The sequence below is a fragment of the Tyto alba genome, unplaced genomic scaffold, assembly GCF_018691265.1.
Source record: "Tyto alba isolate M040663 unplaced genomic scaffold, T.alba_DEE_v4.0 Super-Scaffold_32, whole genome shotgun sequence".
Lineage (NCBI taxonomy): Eukaryota > Metazoa > Chordata > Aves > Strigiformes > Tytonidae > Tyto > Tyto alba.
The window spans coordinates 5,904,524-5,923,700 of NW_024881307.1; the positions used below are offsets into that span (position 1 = coordinate 5,904,524).

At 43.6% G+C, this 19,177-nt stretch overlaps 1 protein-coding gene across 3 annotated transcripts in view; it reads right to left on the reverse strand.

Moving 5' to 3' along the window:
- Positions 1-10,812: 10,812 nt before the first annotated feature.
- ARHGEF12 (Rho guanine nucleotide exchange factor 12) overlaps positions 10,813-19,177 on the reverse strand; it is an 82,505-nt gene continuing 74,140 nt past the window's right edge. For all 3 annotated transcript variants that reach the window (XM_032998189.2, XM_032998188.2, XM_032998187.2), the window contains 4 exons: positions 18,621-19,106; positions 16,666-16,979; positions 15,811-15,883; positions 10,813-15,214 (listed from right to left, as the gene is read on the reverse strand). In XM_032998189.2, coding sequence (XP_032854080.1) covers positions 15,204-15,214; positions 15,811-15,883; positions 16,666-16,979; positions 18,621-19,106 — 884 coding nt within the window. In that variant the 3' untranslated portion in view covers positions 10,813-15,203. The remainder of the gene's footprint in view (positions 15,215-15,810; positions 15,884-16,665; positions 16,980-18,620; positions 19,107-19,177) is intronic.

A 19,177-nucleotide genomic window follows, 5' to 3' on the forward strand; every position in this document is an offset into this window, starting at 1 on the left:
CGGCAGCGGCGGGTCCCCGGCGGCGGGCGGGGGAACTGCAGGGGGCGGGGGGGCGGCTGCCGGGGCGCGGGAAGGGGCTGCCGGGCGCGGGGGGCCCCCCCGCGGGGGTGAGGGGCAGCGCCGGGGCGGGAGGGCTGGAGAACGGGGAGGGCGGCAGAAGGGCGGGAGGCTGGGGGGAGAGGGAGCGAGCGCGGGGGGCTGGGATGCGGGGGGGGGGGGCGGGAGGCAGCCATCAGTGGGGCTTCCGAAAGGGACCGGTTTTCCTAAGAGCAGACTGGACGCTCCTGGGATTTCTGGAAGGGTCGTGCCTTCTCCCCACGCATCCCGCATCCTGGGATTTACAGGGCCCAGACTCTCCCCCCTACGCTGCCTGAGGAAGGCACAGGGTGAGATACTTTTGCCCACAGCTCCTCAAATCTTCACATTAAATGTTAACCTCCTCCTTGTGCCCTGCACATTAATGTGTGTTGGGGCAAAAGGCATCATCTAGCACTGGGAAACTGGTGAGTGGGACAAACAGGACCTGTCCTATAGCGCAAGGCTGAGAAATGCAGCACCAGACGGTCAGTTTTCTAAGCTGTATCCCTGTAGGCTGTAATGCTCCAGTCTTCTCTGCTACACTGCAGGTTTGTTTTCCTGTTGGTTTGTTTGTTTTCAATAGCAAGAAAAGTAAAGCTTTTAAACCATGAATTAATTGGACTCTTGCATTAGGAGCAACGAACTATTATTTGACAGAAATACATCTTCCCCTCCTGCTGAGAAGAAATAAGCTGGAGGAAAAGAATCAGCTTCACAGGAGGAAAAAAAAAAAAAAAAAAAAAAAAAAAAAATCCTCTGCTTCAGAGACAAATTACTCATAAAATACACAGGTAACAGACACAGGGTGCTTTGAGCTCATCCCTTTTACACTTCATTTCCCTTAGGACAACAGCTACAAGTCAATTGCTTCATGAATGATCCTCGTGCCTTTGAACCGGTGACCCTGCTCAACAGGCCGTTCCAAGCATTTATTATTCTCAGAATAAAAGACCATTTCCCTACATCTGGGCTGCATTTGCTTTTCACTTATGATTGCGGCCCTTAAGGTCCAGATTCACGAACATCTGGGCCACAGCTCAGTCCTGCACAGAGGAAAGCTTTCTGCTCATGTCTGAGTCCAGGCAGAGCTGGTAGCAGTGTGGGTCCGGGGGCCAGGAACACACAGGTTGGGCTGAAAGAGCTGGGACTGCCGGGCAGAGCTTCCTCTGTATCCCCCTTGCAGTTGTGATCCTGCCAGATGCTGCATCTTCCTCGTGGCTCTTGCCATCTCCTGTCTTCCAAGGGGTTCACTTGTGTAACCCCACTGCTTTCTTTTAGATATCTTTTACATAGTTCAGGTACATCTCTGCCTGGCCCTAAGTCCTTCACGGAATTATTGGAATCTCAGCTGTGCTGTTGCACTCTTAGAAGGCAAGGTAAGACCCGAAAAGCTAATACAGGCCTTCACCTCAAAAGCTCCATGAGCCATCTTCTGGCACAGTATAAATCAGTGCAGGATCACAACAGTTAGGGGACCCTTGTCAGCCGACAGCAGGTGAGACCTAACTCAGAGAAAGCGATGTGGAGGAGACAGCTATCCAGACAGTTGTCTGTGGTCACCAGGGACCTGGAAAGCAGACGTGGTGCCTGGCCCTGCTGCCCAGGCAGCAGCCTTCCTTCCACCTCGCCTGCGATGGGCAAACCTCCGGCCCGACGTTAGGCAGGGGAGCAGCACAGCGTGGCTGCCCACCCTCCCTCACCACATCATCAGCACCGGTCCTGTGCCGTGAGTCTTGCGAGAGAGTGAAGGACAGCACGGCTGAGCTCAGGCCTGCTCCCTTTCCCCGCTCTTGAAAAGCTCAGGCTTTCCTGCGGCAAGTCTCACCACTAAGTCTGAGCAAAGATAGCTGGATTCCAATTATGTCCAATTTCATTTGCTCTCTCCAGTTTCTGAGACAGTTGTGTTTTATTTAAAACCTTTTGGGATCTTTCTGCTTAAGATAATTCAGCAAGGGAACAAATCGGGTATAAATAAAAATAAAATTAAAAAGATTCTAACCGTAAGAGAGAGGCTTCAAAACTGCCTTCTGACACAGTGTTATGTGGGGAGAGGAGGGGGAGGGAAGCCATCCAACTACTTTTAAAATAGAGTTCGGTCATTTTATGAATGAGGTTATCTGACACAGTTGCCTGCAAAAGCAAGGGAGTTTGACGACCTAGAAAATCCTGTTTGTGGAAGGAACTATTGTTGTTGTAAGCCTATAAATCCAAAGATTACAGAGGGTTTGGGATCCCACTTACACTCAGGGTCACAGAAAGGCATGGGAGAGACACTGATCCTTCAGAAAGCCAGAGAGTCAGCATCTGTCCCAGGGGCTCAGAGATAAAGGACCCTCCGGGGTGTTCAGGGCAGAGCACTGGTCCCCGCTGCACCGGGCAGCCCTGAAAGCTCCTTCTTGGGGAGTCACTGCTAAGATGATCCCTAAGGTCAACAAGGCACAGGGGGAAAATCAGATGGTCTTAGGAAATGAGTTAATCATTCAAAAGAGGAGCTCAGAACAGTACTTGTACTATTGCAGGTCTACCTCAATCCAGGCCAAAACACGCTTTCCCCAGCAGTAGCTTTATTAGCTGTGCCAATGCAGGGTGTAAGAAAGACTGCAGTGATGCATATGGATCAGTCAGCCCCTATTTTCCCAAACAACAGGCTGTTTGTTCCATGGAATAATCTAATGTCTACAGATCCAAACATCTGGGGGAAATAGCCATCATCAGTAATCACACTGCTTACCTCATGGTAAATTATATATCTAAGCAATTAAATTATCTTTTCCCTCTCAGTTGCACTAAGAGGGGCTCTGATCTCAAATTGACGTAAAGTGGAGTCGTGAATCATTTAAACAACTGCTACATTTATCTTCATAGGTGGCCATATTTCAGCAGAAGAGTAAATAACAGTACCACTGTAAAAGAGTCAGTCAGATGCATGAAGTACTGAGAGATTTCTGGCGATAAAAGACATTGACAAAAGGCAAGATTTCTCATTTGACTGAAATATAAAAAATAAATCTACTATATATGTGCCAGATTTTTTTTTCAAGGTTCATAACAACTTTCTATTGGTAATAGAACGTGTCCAAATTAGATAATTTTATAGATAAGAACAGCTTTTAGGGAACCGGTTAGCAGAGTAAGTATCTTGTGGTAGTTACATAAAAAAGCCCATCTAATTATATATATATTTAGATGGCTCAAAGAAGTTAGTAGGATGAGTTAGATAAATAAGGAACATTTTGTGGAACAGTTTGTTTGCTTTCTTTTTTATGCAAAAGAAAATGTGTGTGAATTTAAAAGAGCTAAAGTCAGAAATGGCATCTGCGATCCTGATGCAAAATTTGGGGGGATAACTAGTAATCCCATCTGAGGAGGCTGCTCCACACCCTCTGTTGTATAACTCCTGCCGCCCCCGAGGCACCGGAAGGTCCAAAGCGTTTCTCCGGGTGAGGCCGTGCCCCTGCCAGATCCCTCACAGCACTGAAATGCAGCAGGTGTGTACGCAGTTGCGGGTTCCAGGCTATATAAAATAAGCGTGGAGGCCACCACCGGCATTTCGTTGGTTTATTGTTCCGCAGGGGGAACGCGGATTTCCCAGGCACTCCGGCTGGGAGATGACTTGCCTTACAGGCCTGCTCCCCGGGGATGTGGGAGCCCTGCTACCACACTGGCATTGCTAACCTTCATATGGCTACTGCCACAACCACAGTCATCACTTCTGGTTGAAACACAGCGATGTGCCCCCCGTTCACTGAAATTCCTGGCCAGCACTGTTAGGCTCCAACCAATAGCTGGGCACTCAGTCTCAGGGCTTTTCTAAGCCATATCTTACCTATTAACAGCCTCCATCCTTGCACTTCTACTTATTCCCAATTTTGAAAGCAATACACTCCTTTAACTACCATTTAATCTCATAAATATATACCTATATATACGTAGTTAGTCTCTAATGCTTCCAAAAGAGAGTATTACATACCTTCTTGGGTGCCGCACACACAGAGACCATCCTGGAAGACCAGAGCATTTAAATAGGATTCAAAAGACAAGGTGCGGTGCCTTGCAATTTTAGAGATGGGAAACGGGGCTGGAGCAATGACACAGTTTCAGGAAGGTCGCACAGGCTTGTGTAGCAAATGTCAGAACTGAACCCAAACCACCTTGAGTCACAGCCCTGTGCTTTCACATGGAGATCTATCCTCTTCAGACAATAATAAATATTAGACTGATTATCTGCAAAGTGTTTATCTTCACTTGCATCTTAGTTTTCCTTGCTTTTTGGTGTTCTCTTCCTTGCGATTACTGCCATCAAAGGATGCTTTCTCCTGTATGTATTCCATTCACACACTAAAGAAAAATAAAAGCAGTCATTTCAAGAGCAAGGCAAAACAAAACAACACAAAAAAAATACAAACAAAAAAAACCACATGAACCACCTCTCTTTGAAATGTGGTGAAAGCAAAAGATTAAGAGAGTTTCAGGTGAGAAATAATTAAGAAAAGGGAATAACGAAGAATGAAACTGACTTCAGAGATCTCAGCAGCAGGTTGGTCCAAAGACTAAGAACACAGCCCAGAGTGGAGGAGATGCCAGTCGAGCTGCTCTGGGCTCTGACATCGACTGAGACACCTGGAAGGAGCATCGCCCCTTCCCCATCTCTGCAAGGGGTTCCGGGAACTCCAGCCCTGGCTGGGGCTCACTCTGAGGCAAATCAGTCTGCCCTTAAATCTCCACCAACTTAAAAAACCTCCAGTCTTCAGGGAAAGAGCATTCAGAAATGCAGAGCCACCTTTTATCTCTCCAGTTTCCGAAGGGACTGTAGATGCCCTGGACCACCTTGCCTCTCACGGTCGGCCAGTCCACGTACCAAGCTGTCTCCCACGAGAAAACGCTTTTTTGAGTTGGGCTCTGAGCATCCCATTCTGAGTTTTTTCATCGGCACAGGGCACGATATTTTCCAGCACTAGTAATTCTATGGAGAGGTAAGAAAGCAAAGCAGAGAAGACAAAGGCTCAGGCCTAGGATGGTGTGCATCAGCACTGTCACCTGAACAGCAAGGTTTAGACCTGCGGAAAATCCAACCCCCAAGTCTCTTAAGCATATTCCAAGCAGAGAGCAGAGTCCCAGCGGAGCAAGGCAGCCACCCGCACACACCGCCGATGCGGTGCACCCTGTCCCATCGCAGGATTGGGTTTACTGAGAAGAAAGAGAAGCCAGGACCAGAGTCTTTCCCTGCTCCTTTGCTAATACTGGCTAAGCTACTGTGAGCTGTCCTACGTATGTGACCTACGGGGGACATCCACAGTCACTGCCATTCCGGGTGGGCTGCAGCTGCCACCTCTAACAGCATTAAAATATACTTCTGGGGTGTTTGTTTTCTTTGTTTTTAAGGTGGACTGACACCATTAGACCTCACAGGAGCATTTTCTTTTTGCCAACTCCAGACCAGATGCAGAGCCCATCTTATAGAGACAGACAGATGAGCAATAGCTCAGCAGTGACAGGGCTAGTTTTATTATAGCAGAATAAAGAAATTGCAGAGGAAAAAAGATGAGCTCAATATAAGATACAATTGAGGCTATTTGACTTCTGCTGCATGCATCCACTAAAATGATGATGATGAATGGGTCAGAGGGGCTTTCAAAACATTGTGAACCTGTTTCTTCCAGGACAAAAGTTACAAAAAAAAAAAAAAAAAAAATCCAAAAAAATGTCAGTATTTGGAGGTGAAATGCTACGTAAAGGGCATGCACAGCAGAACATAGAACAGGCAGTTCTATAATCAAGTTGTTGTATTGAATAGTAAACAAACACTAGAACTGCTGGAGAAAAGGGAGGGCATCTCTTCTGCTCAGTGCTCTCTAATTAGACTTCAGAGTTCTAAAAGGAGATGGGAGAAAGAGAAGGATCAGAAACCTCCAGCGGGATTTAAAAATGCAACGAAGACCCACAGAGAAGGGTTTAGTCTCCTTCTCATCACAAAGGTCAAATGGAAACAGATGGAGTTAGATCAAATACATCTTTATAAAACTAAAGAGAACGTGTTCTTTCAAACTGAAGCTGACAAGAGGCCAAGACAAAGCTTTTTCCTTTCCATGCTAATTCAGAACGGAGATGTTGTTTTAGCACCAGAAGTGGGATCTGAACTGAAGCTTCAAGAGACAGGAGGAAGGAAGATGTGCTCATTAACTTCCTAGTATAACAATAACCTCAGATAACATGAATTATTGCAAAACCTCCAGAGAGCTGATAGAAATGTAGATTTACTCTCCCATCCATGGAGCCCCACTTAATACAGTTTATTCAGCAGCACTGAGTAAATATCAACAAGAAGGTTAAAATATTGATCAGGGAAAATACTTCACACTGAATAAGCTGCAGACATCTGGAAACAAACAAAATGGTGCAAGAAAGCAGCAGAGATATTTTGGGCATTTTATTCTGCCAAAAGCCCAACTGATGATTTGCAGCTGTAATCTCCCATCTGGTGAGGAAGAAGGGGAGAAATAGATGCTCCCTGACTGAAGGAGGAAGCCCTGTCCCTATTTTGGTTTGTGATGTGGAGAAATGCAGGAGGGATCTGCACAGCTATCTCAAGCAAGGAACATGCGTCTCCCAGAACTATTTTCCAAGTGGTCAAACCAGTTAATGGGGCTGGAAACCAATTTGCAATGCTTCCAGCTCTGCAACACGGCTCTGAAGTCTCTTGCACAGTAACAACTGTATTTTCCTACTTTGTTGCATGTCTCGCTGTCTGAGCAGCACTGATCCAAGCTTTCCAATGTACAGCTGAAAGTTGTATTAAAACTTTTGGCTGTCTAAGTATCTCTTTCAGAAGCTGCCCTGACCCCACTTTTTAAATAACAGGTGTCTAAAAAGTTTTTAATAGTAGTTAAGCCAGCATCTTAACACAGACATATACCAGGTATCAATCCCATACTGTAGGATTACACTCATGTGCTTACCTTATAAATGTTGGTTCCCACTTAAAGCAAACACATCCAAGCTTTCATTTTGTGAGCTGTGTCCTGCCTATTTCTCAGGCGATACATTTACTCTCACAATAATCAGACCAACTGGCAAAGAATACATGCCAGGGACTGGACAACTTCCATTTTACACCAACCTTCGTAATTATTTTGGAAGAAGGAAACAACAATACTCTAAAGCCCACTGACTAATTTGTGGGAACGAAGAATTGGGGGTTATCAAAATTGTAAACCGACCCTCAGAATAGAAGGATGATTGTGGGTAAATGGAGCAAGAGCGCGGAAAGCCCTGTTGTGAGCATGAGATGCTGCAGATCGGAACAGCGGCTGTGGAGCGTGCGATGAGTGAGCGGTCAGTACACAGACTAGATCTGAAGGTCAGTTGGATGGGAAAAACAGAAATGGAAGATGTAAACAGGAGGTAATATATGGGGGACTTGCACACAGGATGGGAGATTGGCTCTTGGCAGTGCTCCCCCTTCACACACAGAAGAGAGTTTGTTGTTATTCAGTGTGTTGCCCTGATCCCAGCTGGCCTGAGACCGGCACTAATCGATAAAAAGAAAGTGTAATTTACAGACATTCTTCAGCAAATCCCAAAGCTACCTTGCCAAAAGATGCTTCCTGGAACAAAATGGAATAGTCATCTTTTGCCATTGAGAGTGGTGGTGGTGGGTGGATAGAACTGCCATCCTAATTGCTCAAAAAGACCCAGGAATCACTGGGTGTGTGAGCAACAGTGGCAAGTGTCTCCAGGAAAACACCCCTAGACCTAGGTAAAGACTGGGAGATACACTTCACAAAAGACTGGGGGGTGAATGGCACAGGAGATGCATTACGAAGTTAGCACTGCTTGCATCTTGGGATCCCAAAACATGCTGCAACTTCACTTAGACTCCAAGCTCTCTGGCCCAGAAATTGGTCTTGTGAAGCTCGTGGCACAGTGAGGTCCTCAGTCCCAGCTAGAACTGTCAGGCACTACCACGTGAGATATACTCACAGACAAGTATTACCAAGCACGCCCATGTTTCTGGGATCTATGCTGCAGGACCACAATACTTTAAATTACATAACCCAGAAATGACACAAACCCACCTGAAATAAGACTCTCTGAATCTTCTCTTGTGTCTTCCTTCCCTATCTATGGCAGGCAGCAAAGAGAGATTAATTCCATGATCGTGTATGTGAAAGAGCCCTACAAGATGCAGTACAGCGCTCTCTCATCCCTAGCTGGGATTCAAGGGCATAGACTGCAGAAGACTCAAAGCTCATATTTTTCTGAGCTGTTTATTTTGAATCATTTATTTACAGCAGCGCAGTAAAGGGAATATATAAAATAACATTTAAATAGGCAAAACATGAATAGCATCATTAGGAAAGCATAATAGAGCTCAGATTACCAATTATAACAAAGTAATCTCTCAAGGAGCTTCGCATACATACTGCAGAGGGGGTGGGGGGGTGGGGAAAGAGGACTCTAAACATTCAGAAATACCCCTGATTTACTGTTTTCTGGTTTAGTGCTTGTTTTTTATTAATTTATTTTTATCAGCTTGTCTATCAGAAATGTGACTGCATCACTTACCAGGGAACTCAAAAGCTAAAGATAGGAATATCACTGAATGATAGGGATTCATATTAAGCATCCTCTGCAGATAATACAACAAAACAGAGGCCTTGGCACAAAACTCTTAGCACAGATGTTCCCTATTAAAAAATTTGCAAGTTCCCTCAACAGCAAGTTTCAATTTCACTTCTCATTCAAATTTCTATTTGATCCTAGTGGAGGGAAGAATATCCAGCAAAAGAATGGAAATGAAAAGCCTCAAGTGGTCCCATGCAGTGGTACGCAAAACAGTGTAACACAGCTTGTATTACGTGACTGTCCCCAGAGGCACCCTATCCCACATCTTGTAAAGGGGAGGCAAGGGCTGCCAAGCACAAGAGTGAAGTTTCATCTTCTAGAAACTCTAACTTGGTGCAACAGAGCAGTCTAGAGAGGAAGAACAAGTGTCCTGTTCTGCTGCACACATCATTTCACACATACGCACCATCTTTGTGAACACTCCAGAGAAGGTAGCATCAGAAAGAACTTGCTGGAAGAAAGCAAACTTATTTGAAGGTATAAAGTTTAAAACCAAAAGACATAAATAAGGAAGAAGATTCACTTTACAGAACACAAATAAACTACCATTTAATCCCAGTGGACTCTGGCTAACATTTGATATAAAGCTGCAGCCTTTTAGTTGAACAGCAAATGCTTGCAGTTATGCTTCAGGAGAAAAATTAGTTCAGCAAGACTTAAATGATAAAAATTTGCAAGATACTAAGCTGTACTATTATGTGGAAAGGCTATATACTGACAGTTCCTAGCTGTCAAAACAGATTCTATTTTAAAAATAAGCTCGTAAGTTAATAAAATCAACTTATTTAATTTCATTGGATAATGGTTCTGGAAACTCACTATCAAGGGTAATTCCAAATCACACCCAGCAATTGCAGAAACAATGGCCACAGGTGAACAGCACAACCAAGGCATCACTTACCATGAGGAACGTCCTGAAGTATCATTCACAGCTTAGAGAAAGTGGCCCATTTGGTTGTTTTCTTGCAGCTGTCGTTTTGTGCTACTTCCTTCCTACTGGTCAACGCTGAAGGGAAGGCACAGGGACATTCTTCCCCACACAATAAAGATTGCATTTTGCAAGGAACCAAACACCACCATCCTTTAAAAGGCAGCTCCCAAACAAGCACTCTTCTGCTGTTACTTTATTTTGTAAGCTTTCTTTTACCTTGGTTTAGCATGATACTCATTATATATATCCACCGTAGCCAGATACTCCTGTTGCATTACAGCCCTCATGGAAGATTGCTCTTGACACCAACACAGAGAAGCAAAGAAGTACAGGTCCAGAACGTGATGGGTGCAGAAGCACTGATCACTTACTGATCAAGAACTTCAGTTCTTTCAGGAAGCATATCTGACTTTAGAACTAGACTAGATATTCGTTAACTCACTGTGACCAGCAGAAATTTGGTCAAGGTACTTAAGCATCTATGGAAGTCTGAACCCAGTGCCTTCAGTGTCAGAATTTTTAAGACTTGAATAAAATCTCTTGATATTCAGTAGATTATTTCCTGCCCCCCACAAGTGTTTTTTAAAGGATCAACTTGAGCACAGAGTTTCGGAGAAGACATACGAAAGGATATACACTGCTAGAAGCAGCTCTTTAAGCAGAGACTGCTGAGTCCAGAAACATCCATTTCTTGCACTGCTTATTCACGAGGATAGGATGAGATATGGGTCGTTAGAATAAACTCATCTACTAGAATTGAAGTTGTTCAAGTGGCCCAAACATTTCTTCTGAAACTAGGAGGAGACAGCAGAACAGGAGGGGAAACAGTGCTTGGAACTACAGGACCCTTTTACCTTGACCAGACAATAAAGGCAGCGTCTTGGCTCTGCCAGCCAGCTGGGCACGGGCAGTGCCCGCAGGAGGGCTCGGCACAGGAGGGCATCTCCTGCCGCTGGCAAGAGGCTCTCGCTCTCTCCTCAAGGAAGAGTGACTAACTAATAAGAATTGTGTTAACTGGGAGAATTGGGGGTCCCACATTTGCAAGAGCAACAACAGATTCTGAAAGGTCATCTGTAGCAAATGAAAGCTTCCTTTGCCAATCAAGTCAGCTTGTCATGCCAAACACTCCAGGCAAGTAAAGCAAAACAACCCCCAAAAAATCCAGCAGACAAAACTCATTTCCTTTAAGCTTATTTAATGATATTTGAAACGCTTAAATTTTCTATTTCCCAGATCCTGAAAACAGATTTTTTTTTTTAAGTGACCAATATTTAATTCCAGAAACATACAACCTTATCAGCTAAGTCATAAAAGAGCTATTTTACAAACATACATCTGGATAATTAGAACAATAAAGTCTTTTTAGACATTCAAACATGATCAGTAAAAATACAGGATTATTAATAAAGATTTTTGTGTATTTTTTTAAAGAATACTTCCAGATTTTTTTCTTCTCTTTAAAGTAAATCTCTGTTAAGAGTACATGATTGTATGTTGTACAAAGAAAATAAAAATATTCTAGTATGAAGAGAGCTCCACAAGACTTAATTCAAAATAAAACAGCAGTGTTTTGGCTGCAGTATCCCTTTTGCAGTACATCTGCTTGTCAGTTGGCACCTTTGGGGGGGGGGGTGGGGGGGGTGGGAGGGGAGGATTAAAGGATTTCCTTGGGGAATAGAGGGAGAAAACAATACCAGATACCATCAAGCACTGAAATTATAATCGAGTCACCTGCTGAAGCAGACCCCTCTTCTAATAAGTTTTATGAAAACACTGGAAATAGGCATAGTGCTGTCTGAAAGCTGACCAAAACCAGCTAGACATCTCCTGAGGTTTACATTCCTCACCCTTCTTTCTGATCCCACCTATAGGAAGTTAAAGAAATCTCCCATCCCTAGATACAAGGTATGTTCAAGAAACCAGAGTGATCAAACACTGACTTAGCATTTGCTCTTCTAGCATTCTACAGAAGAAGGAAATTCCCCTTTTCAGAAAGTACCCGTCTGACTTTCGCTTGTCCATGAACTATATCCTGTGACAGCAGAAGAGAAATCACTTCTCAGGAGGATATGAAAGAATGGTTGCCACACTACATCTCTGTTCCCAAGATAAGAAACCCATGCTCATCTTGTATTTGGGGAAAGAAAAAAACAAAACAAAACAAAACCATTGGAGAGACTGGGGCAAACAAACCAGAGAACACTGTTCTGCTCTGCTATCCAGTTTGAATAAGGGAATGTACAATCAATCAATCAATCAATCACCAATCAGGGGCAAATTAAAATGCTTCCTTCCACTGGAAACTGGGATTTAAAAAAGCATAATCTTATGGCCTGAAGTGGGAAAAAAAGGTGAGAATCCCGAATAGTGCATCTGAGTTCCAGCTCCTTCCATACAGCGAGACATGGCCTGAGGTCTGCCGTACAGATGTGCTGGAGAGGAAAAAGGACTCACCCATTATTTCAGGTTACTGCTCTCAGAAGATAATGGATCCTTGACCCTACCGTCATTTTTCTGGAGCAGTAATGCCTTATTTGTGAGGATGATCAGTGAAGAAGGCCAACTGAAACAAAAAACCAAACAGGACAGGGCATAGTGTGTCATTTATATTGCCCATAAAACTGGCTTCAAATGGGTTGGTCTTCTCTAACATCCCTTAAAGGTCTGTGGAAACTGTTCATTTCATCCAGTACAAAGGCTTCTCCGCCATCATCATCAGCCTGGCACAAAGTGTGGATCCTTCCCCTAACAGAGCTTGAGAGGTGACAGGGACAGAACTGCACCTGACTCCCAGTGGATTATGTCCAAGGTAGGATTAGGGGATGGTGGGGAAAATTCCACTCCAGCACCTCTGGAGGCAGAAATGTAAGGATGACATGGCAACATAAATATTCCACATTCCCAGCTTTTTCACTGCTGCTACATCTGTTAGAGATGAAACAACGTAGTGGTGGATGATGCTACAAAATGCTTATGCAAAGGTGAAGAAGTCAGAGGCAGCACGGGCAGATTGCTCCCCGATGGCCCATTCAAACAGCTATATGCTCCTTATACAGTATGTTGCTCACCATGAACCTTGAAATTCATGCAACTTGGAGAAAACAGAGAACCAAGGATTTTGTCTTCAGTCACAAGCAAAGAGTATTACACAACCAGGCCTCCACAGGTCTTGTCTTTTCTGGTCTTCCAGCAACCTCTTGAAAAGCCTGACTAAGCTCTAAGAGTTCAGTGGTAATTTTCTATCAACCATGGAAGTCTGCTGGAAAGCTTGTAAACAGCTAAGGTCATAATAACTGCTGCTGCTTCTGAAGTGTGTAGACCCAGGCAAGCATCGTATCAACTGATGAAGGGGAATTGATGGGGAGAAAGGGCCTTAAACATGAAGTCTGGCTATAGCCCCGTTCTCTTTCTGGCAGGATCAGGTAACAGATGTCACATCAGCCTGAGGCAGCATTCTAGTTTGGGGGCTTATCAGAAGAAATCTAGATGTTTATAACCAAAGGAACCGTATGGCTGAAGGTGAGGAGGGGAGATCCCACCCACCAAGAATGGAAGTGCTTGGCTAATACTGACAGTATACTCATACAGGTGCACCGGGACAGGCCTTGGTGGGTCCCAAGGTAGAGGAAGCTCCTGCCGGCCTGGAAGGGAACACTTTGGCTTGTGTTGGCAGTGTAATGCTCCGCTGGTGAAAATGATACTTTGTGCAATCGGCTCTTAAAACAAGAGAAACTCCTCCCTCCTCTGTAAGGGCTCATGGCTCCAACTTCCACATCAGGCCCAAAATCATCTCTGCTCAACCTCTGTCAATCTTTACATTAACTTATCCCTTGCATACTTCTAATGGGAAGAACAAGAACTGATTTTTTTCCCTACATGAGTAGGCAAAGGACAGATCTGATTTCTTGCCAGTAGCTAAGGAGAAAACGTTTGTTTTAAAGGAGAAGGGAATATGATCTTTATGCTGACCAAAGAAATAGTCTCAGCACTTCATGATGCATGCAGTGATGCAAATAATGCTATAGCAGTTCTGGTGTGTTAATGGGATTTACAGGTTTGGCATGCTGTTCAGTTTGGGTTTGTTAAATATTTTAGAACTTGGGAAAAGCGTGCAGAAGAGACTGCCTTACACACTTTCCACTAGCAGTCCTATTCATTGTTCCTGTGATACCAGGGACAGCTTGAACCATCTTATGCCAAGGAGGAACTGCCTGCCCTAGGATCAGCCTCAGAGCAGAGGCACAGACGGCTTAGACTGTCCAGTGTTAGCTCTGCTAGTAAGCCTGGTATTTACCATCTTGTTCCCAGACTGGAAGGAATTCCAACAGCAAAACCCATTAGAACAGGCCTAAGGAAGTACTAGAGAACTGTTTCAGCATTCTTTCTTTTGCACATCTCTGTTTCAGTGAGAACACATTGGCACCGATCAGTTTAAAAAAACCAAAACTAAACAAAAAACAACAACAACAAAAAAAAAAAAATCAAACACCAAACCAACCCAATCCCACCCCCCCGGAAAAAACCCCAAACCCACCCCAAGCCCTCAGCAAGATATACTTTCAGGTACTAAAACTTACTGGCCCTATAATCAGCAGTACCTGTGGCTAACTCAAATGGCAGCCCTTATTCATTCAGTAGTGAATCAGGGGCAGATCTGCCCCACATCTTTGAAACACTTCTGGGTTTGCATTTTTTCTTTTTGATCCAGAGAAGAGTTACAAAAGTGCTGCAGGTCCAAGTATTTTTATCACTTTACAAAGGAGACAATGATCAAAGCCAACAAAGTCAACAAAAAAATTAAACCTATCTTTCTCCTCTCCCATCTAATCTTGCATGTCAACAAAAGAGACCCCTAATGGGAGAGGGAAAAAAGAAAATTTGCCCATCTCAAGTGCCTGGCTATTGAGCGCATGGAAAATTCTTGTTACGCGTGTGGTGACATAAGCGGTTCCCATGCAGTTGTTGAATAGATAGTTCCAGCCACAAGTCATCCTAACACCTTCATAAGTAGCTCTTCGCATGGCAGTCTGATTGCCAGCAGGGAGTGCAGAGTCCAGTCCAGCGAAGTAAAGATACACTTGCACATAGGCACACCCTCTCCCCTCAGACCTGACTTTGGTTCAGGAGCAGTAGCGGGAAGGGTGTACGATATGCAGAGGGCTAGAACTGTCACTACCCAATTAAAATAGAACAAAAAAGGCAGATTAAAAAATTAAAATGTGCTTTTGATACACGGAATGAAGTCAAATAAATACATTGATTTTTTTTTTTTTTTTAAATGTCTAAATACATTTTTATATCCTACACCCAAAGCTCTGTACATTTGGTTTGGTTTTTCTGTTCTGAAAAATGAATTTCTGGTAGCAAGGAGAGGAGTAGAATAGCATAGACTCCCTCACTGACAAGATAGTGCAGATGCCCCACAGGAAAAGCACCCCATGCCCACTTTGCTAGAGTATGGTTCACGTTTGGATGGTCCAAACCCTCTTGTCTCAGAGTCCACAAGGAAGACAGCGGTGCTGTGTTCTGATACTCTTCATCCAATCTTCAGCCACTCCTGAAAACATGACTAGCTTTTGTCTGAAGGAGGGAAAAAAAAAGGAAATTAAAAAACCCCCAACATGGTGGTGAGAAAGGGGGGGGGCTGCAGTGAGAGATGGATGCCCAACATTTCTGAACACTACTACTAGCAGAGAAAGCATGTTATATGAGAGACAGCACACCCATTTAACCTTAAGACCTTTGTTAGTAATTCCAGCAGTTACACCCCTAGGATGCCTAAGGCAAATTTAAGGGACCCATGACAACCACTTTACACAGCAGACAGACTGTAATCATTTTATACGTTCAAAAATCTTCCTTTGGGAATTTACATCAGTCTAGCCTTCTTTGAAAGGGAAGCTGTACATCCTGAGATGTAAGTCATTGGCAGGTAGGGGTGAGAAAGCTTTGAAAGCACCTTTTCAGAGGAAGGAACAAGCTCCTCTGCACATGTGAGTCTCAATGGATTCAGCTGACCTTTCCTGGAATCAGCAGAGTCTCAACCCTTTAAGTAGATGAAACCTTTTGTGTGTGTGTGTGTGTGAGAAACATTAACAACTGAGTTTGTGCTCTTTGTTTAATGGCTGAAGCTAACAAGGTATATGCTACCAATGATAGACAGTCTGGTTGCGTACCTGAGTGCTCTCCTGTGGAGGCTGATCCAGCCAGCCCTTGGCGTCGGAGAATGGTGTAGTCTTCCTCAACCTCCTAAAAAAACAAAACAACCCCGAAACTCAAGTGGCTCTTTCTCTATTTACCAAGTAACAAAGACGGCTTCAAATGGGAAAAGAGAAGTTTCACAATAGGTGAGTGGGCTGGAATCACCCATGTTGCACAGTGACTCACAATGGATCTCAACTCACTTATCAGCACTTTTATCAGGCCTTCTATTTGCATGCCGTATTCCACTTTCTTTGCAGATTTCAGTTAAATTAAAGGCTGGCTACTGACTTAATATCTTAGTATGTCTCATACATCAGGATGCTATAAACCCACTGCAATGGCTATTACGTATAGAGAATCCCCGTCTCATACAAAAAATAATTTTGAATATAGCGAGGGTAAAAACCTTGTTATTGGTCTACTGCAACTTAGAACCTTCATTTGACATTAGCAGCAGCATGCAACAGATTTTATAAGCCTTTTCATGTCAAAAATTCATATTCCTTAGGCCAGTGGCCCCTTCAAAACTCCACTGTTGCAGACTTGCATCTGTTTCATCCTATCCATCAGGAACCTCTCCAAATTCAAATCAAAGCAATATACATCGCCGCTAGCTTTAGTGGAACTACTTGCCTCTTGTAACCCTCAATGCAAGCAAAATATCACCAAGTTTCTGCTTCAAAAGCTTCCAGAGACAAGAGCCAGAGACAAAAAAGAAAAAAGCATGGTTGCCTTTCTTGCCACTTGAAATAGTTTTCAAGCTCTTCTCTAAAATAAAACCTAACGAATATGAAAGCCCGGATACTGCAAATAGAAATATACTCTACCTTTAACTTTTCAAGGTCATCCTCTATCTTCTGAATATACTGCATCATCTGCACACGTGACTCTATCGAGAAGTGAGGGCTTGCTACAAACGAGCAGGACTCTTCCACTCCCCCCCAGCGTGAGGCCATCATCTCCTCAGCAAACGGGGAGCTTCCTCCATCTGACTGGGTGTCCCGTGGGGAAAGTGGCTGCTGCTGTGCAGAGTCCAAAGAGGTGCGGCCACCTGCAGTGCACTGGAGAACCAGAGACGATACCTCCTCATCTGTGGAGCTCTCCTGCACTGTTCCGTATCCATCAAGGATCAAATAATTTCCTGTTAAGAGAACAGCTTTTTACTAACACCTCCAACTTAATAATCACCAAGAACCACTGGACTGTAGACAGTTTAAGCAGACTTTAAGAAAGATAAGTAGTGAGAGGCCCATCCCCTGAGACATTTTAAAATGGATAAGAAAAAGCATTTGTGAACACTATACCGAATAGTGATTTTATCAGACCAGACTAGTTTTGTTTGAATTGGGTTTCAAAGATCATGGCTGGTTTTTGGACTGCAGTTTGAGAATAACATAATTAGATGAGCTAATCATCTACCTTCCTGTTTTCCCAAAATCAGTGTTTCTGTTACAACATTTGAAAAAACCTGCACTTAAACTAATGGTACCCAACAAATCAGACTGCTACATTTCTAACCTCCACTGGCCAGCTATGCTACTGGGGATGCTTTTAGATGAGTTAGCTTTAAAATTTAGCTTGCTGATGATATGTTAAAGGATAAAGCAATTATAGACAGAAATGCTTTCACAACATGCACCTAGCAATAGGATTATATTAAATAGTTTCAGTACAGTACTACAGCAAAGCTAGCATGTGGAGTCAGAATTGACTAAAAACAGGTCAATCTAATTTTGATGTCCCTGTACAGTTTGAGTAAACAGTGTAAGAGGTGACAAATAAATTAGATGCTTCAAGTTGTTGGCTCAGTTTTAATAATTTAAAATGTCTCAGTAATTCAGGGAAAAAAAATTTATTTTCAATACGTAGTTGGAAGTCAGCATTCAAACAGTCACAAATTGGCTTATTCACATTGTTAGAATCCAATTTTCAAATGAAAGCATATTTATGGATAATAGAATTCAAGACTAATAGTCATACAAAATCTACCTACTAGCAGCTACTTCTGTTACAACATGCACATGAGATAAACCTCAACTTGGTGTGCTAAATTTAGCGCAGTGTCACCATGTTGGCTGATCAAAATCACAGGACTTTCCAAACACAAAGCACGTAAAGTCCCATGAAAGTGCTCACGGCTGCTGTCTTAGCACTAGTTTTCTGCTGAGTTAACAGCTCTACAACCTTCTCGAAGGCTAGAATTGATGCACTTTTGAGATGCTGCTCAGGTAACCAACAAATATACTATATGTAGTAATAATAATAAAAATAACAAAAATAATAAGCTTTTAAGAGCTTCAGACTGGAGTAAGGTCACCGGAAACAATAATAGTGCAAAGCTAAACTCAGTAAGTTTTTTTTCTGAAGCTTGATCAGAAGAAGCCAAAACAGTATATACAAAATAGCACGAGTCATGAGGGCTCTGTGTGTACAGGCCAAGGAAGTGCTTTGACTTCAGGGAAAACATTTTCCCTACAGGTCCCAATAGTCAGTTGAAAGATAAAGTGGTCCAGTGGCAACCGCAATCAAGAGCTTGCATTGTGGCTGGTGCCTCTGTAATTGCAGTCTGTCACAGTGTGTTACCCCACAGTATTTCAGCATCCCCTTTCATAAAATAGAGAATTCATTAGGTACATGTCTGCATAGCCCTTCTCCGGGCTAAAATGACTGTCAGGGTCTGAGAGTTAACTCTAAATGTCCTATACCATATAAGCGAGAGAGGAAGTCTCTGATACTGAATCTAGGCAGACTATCATTCAATGAGTGAATGAAAAGTGCTCACCTGAGATCCGTATTTGCACATCCTCTTCCTCCTTCCTTTCCATTAGTTCACTTTCAGAGGGATTTTCATCACTGTGAGCTTCTCGAGCATCAAAAAAATGCTCCCCGCTTTCATCAGCACCCACCCCTTCCAGCTCTGTGGTTGAGATCTCCAGATTCACACTCATGTGGTCTATTGCTAAGTTACTACTTGATCTGGGGTCTCTCACTATCAGCTGCATGGCATCCCCTGAAGCTGGCAGTTCAGCTGAAGTCCGGAGGCCATAACTAGCTGTGGACTCATTAGTTCCGGTCCTTGGAAGCGTTCTGTCTGTTCCAGGCTGGTGAAATCTGCTACTGTCAGAGTGCTGTAGTGCAGTCTCATTTCCACTTCCCACCTGGGCTTCTTGAGAAACGGTCCTAAACCTGGGAAAGCGCTGCCGGTCTTCAAGGGTCCCCTTCTCAGAAAAGCCAAGCTGCTGTACCAACAATTGTTTCAGCAAGCCCACTGCAAGTAGAGATAACGTTCACAAGGCTTCACAGACCGTAACCTCCCTAACAGGAATTAAACTAGACATA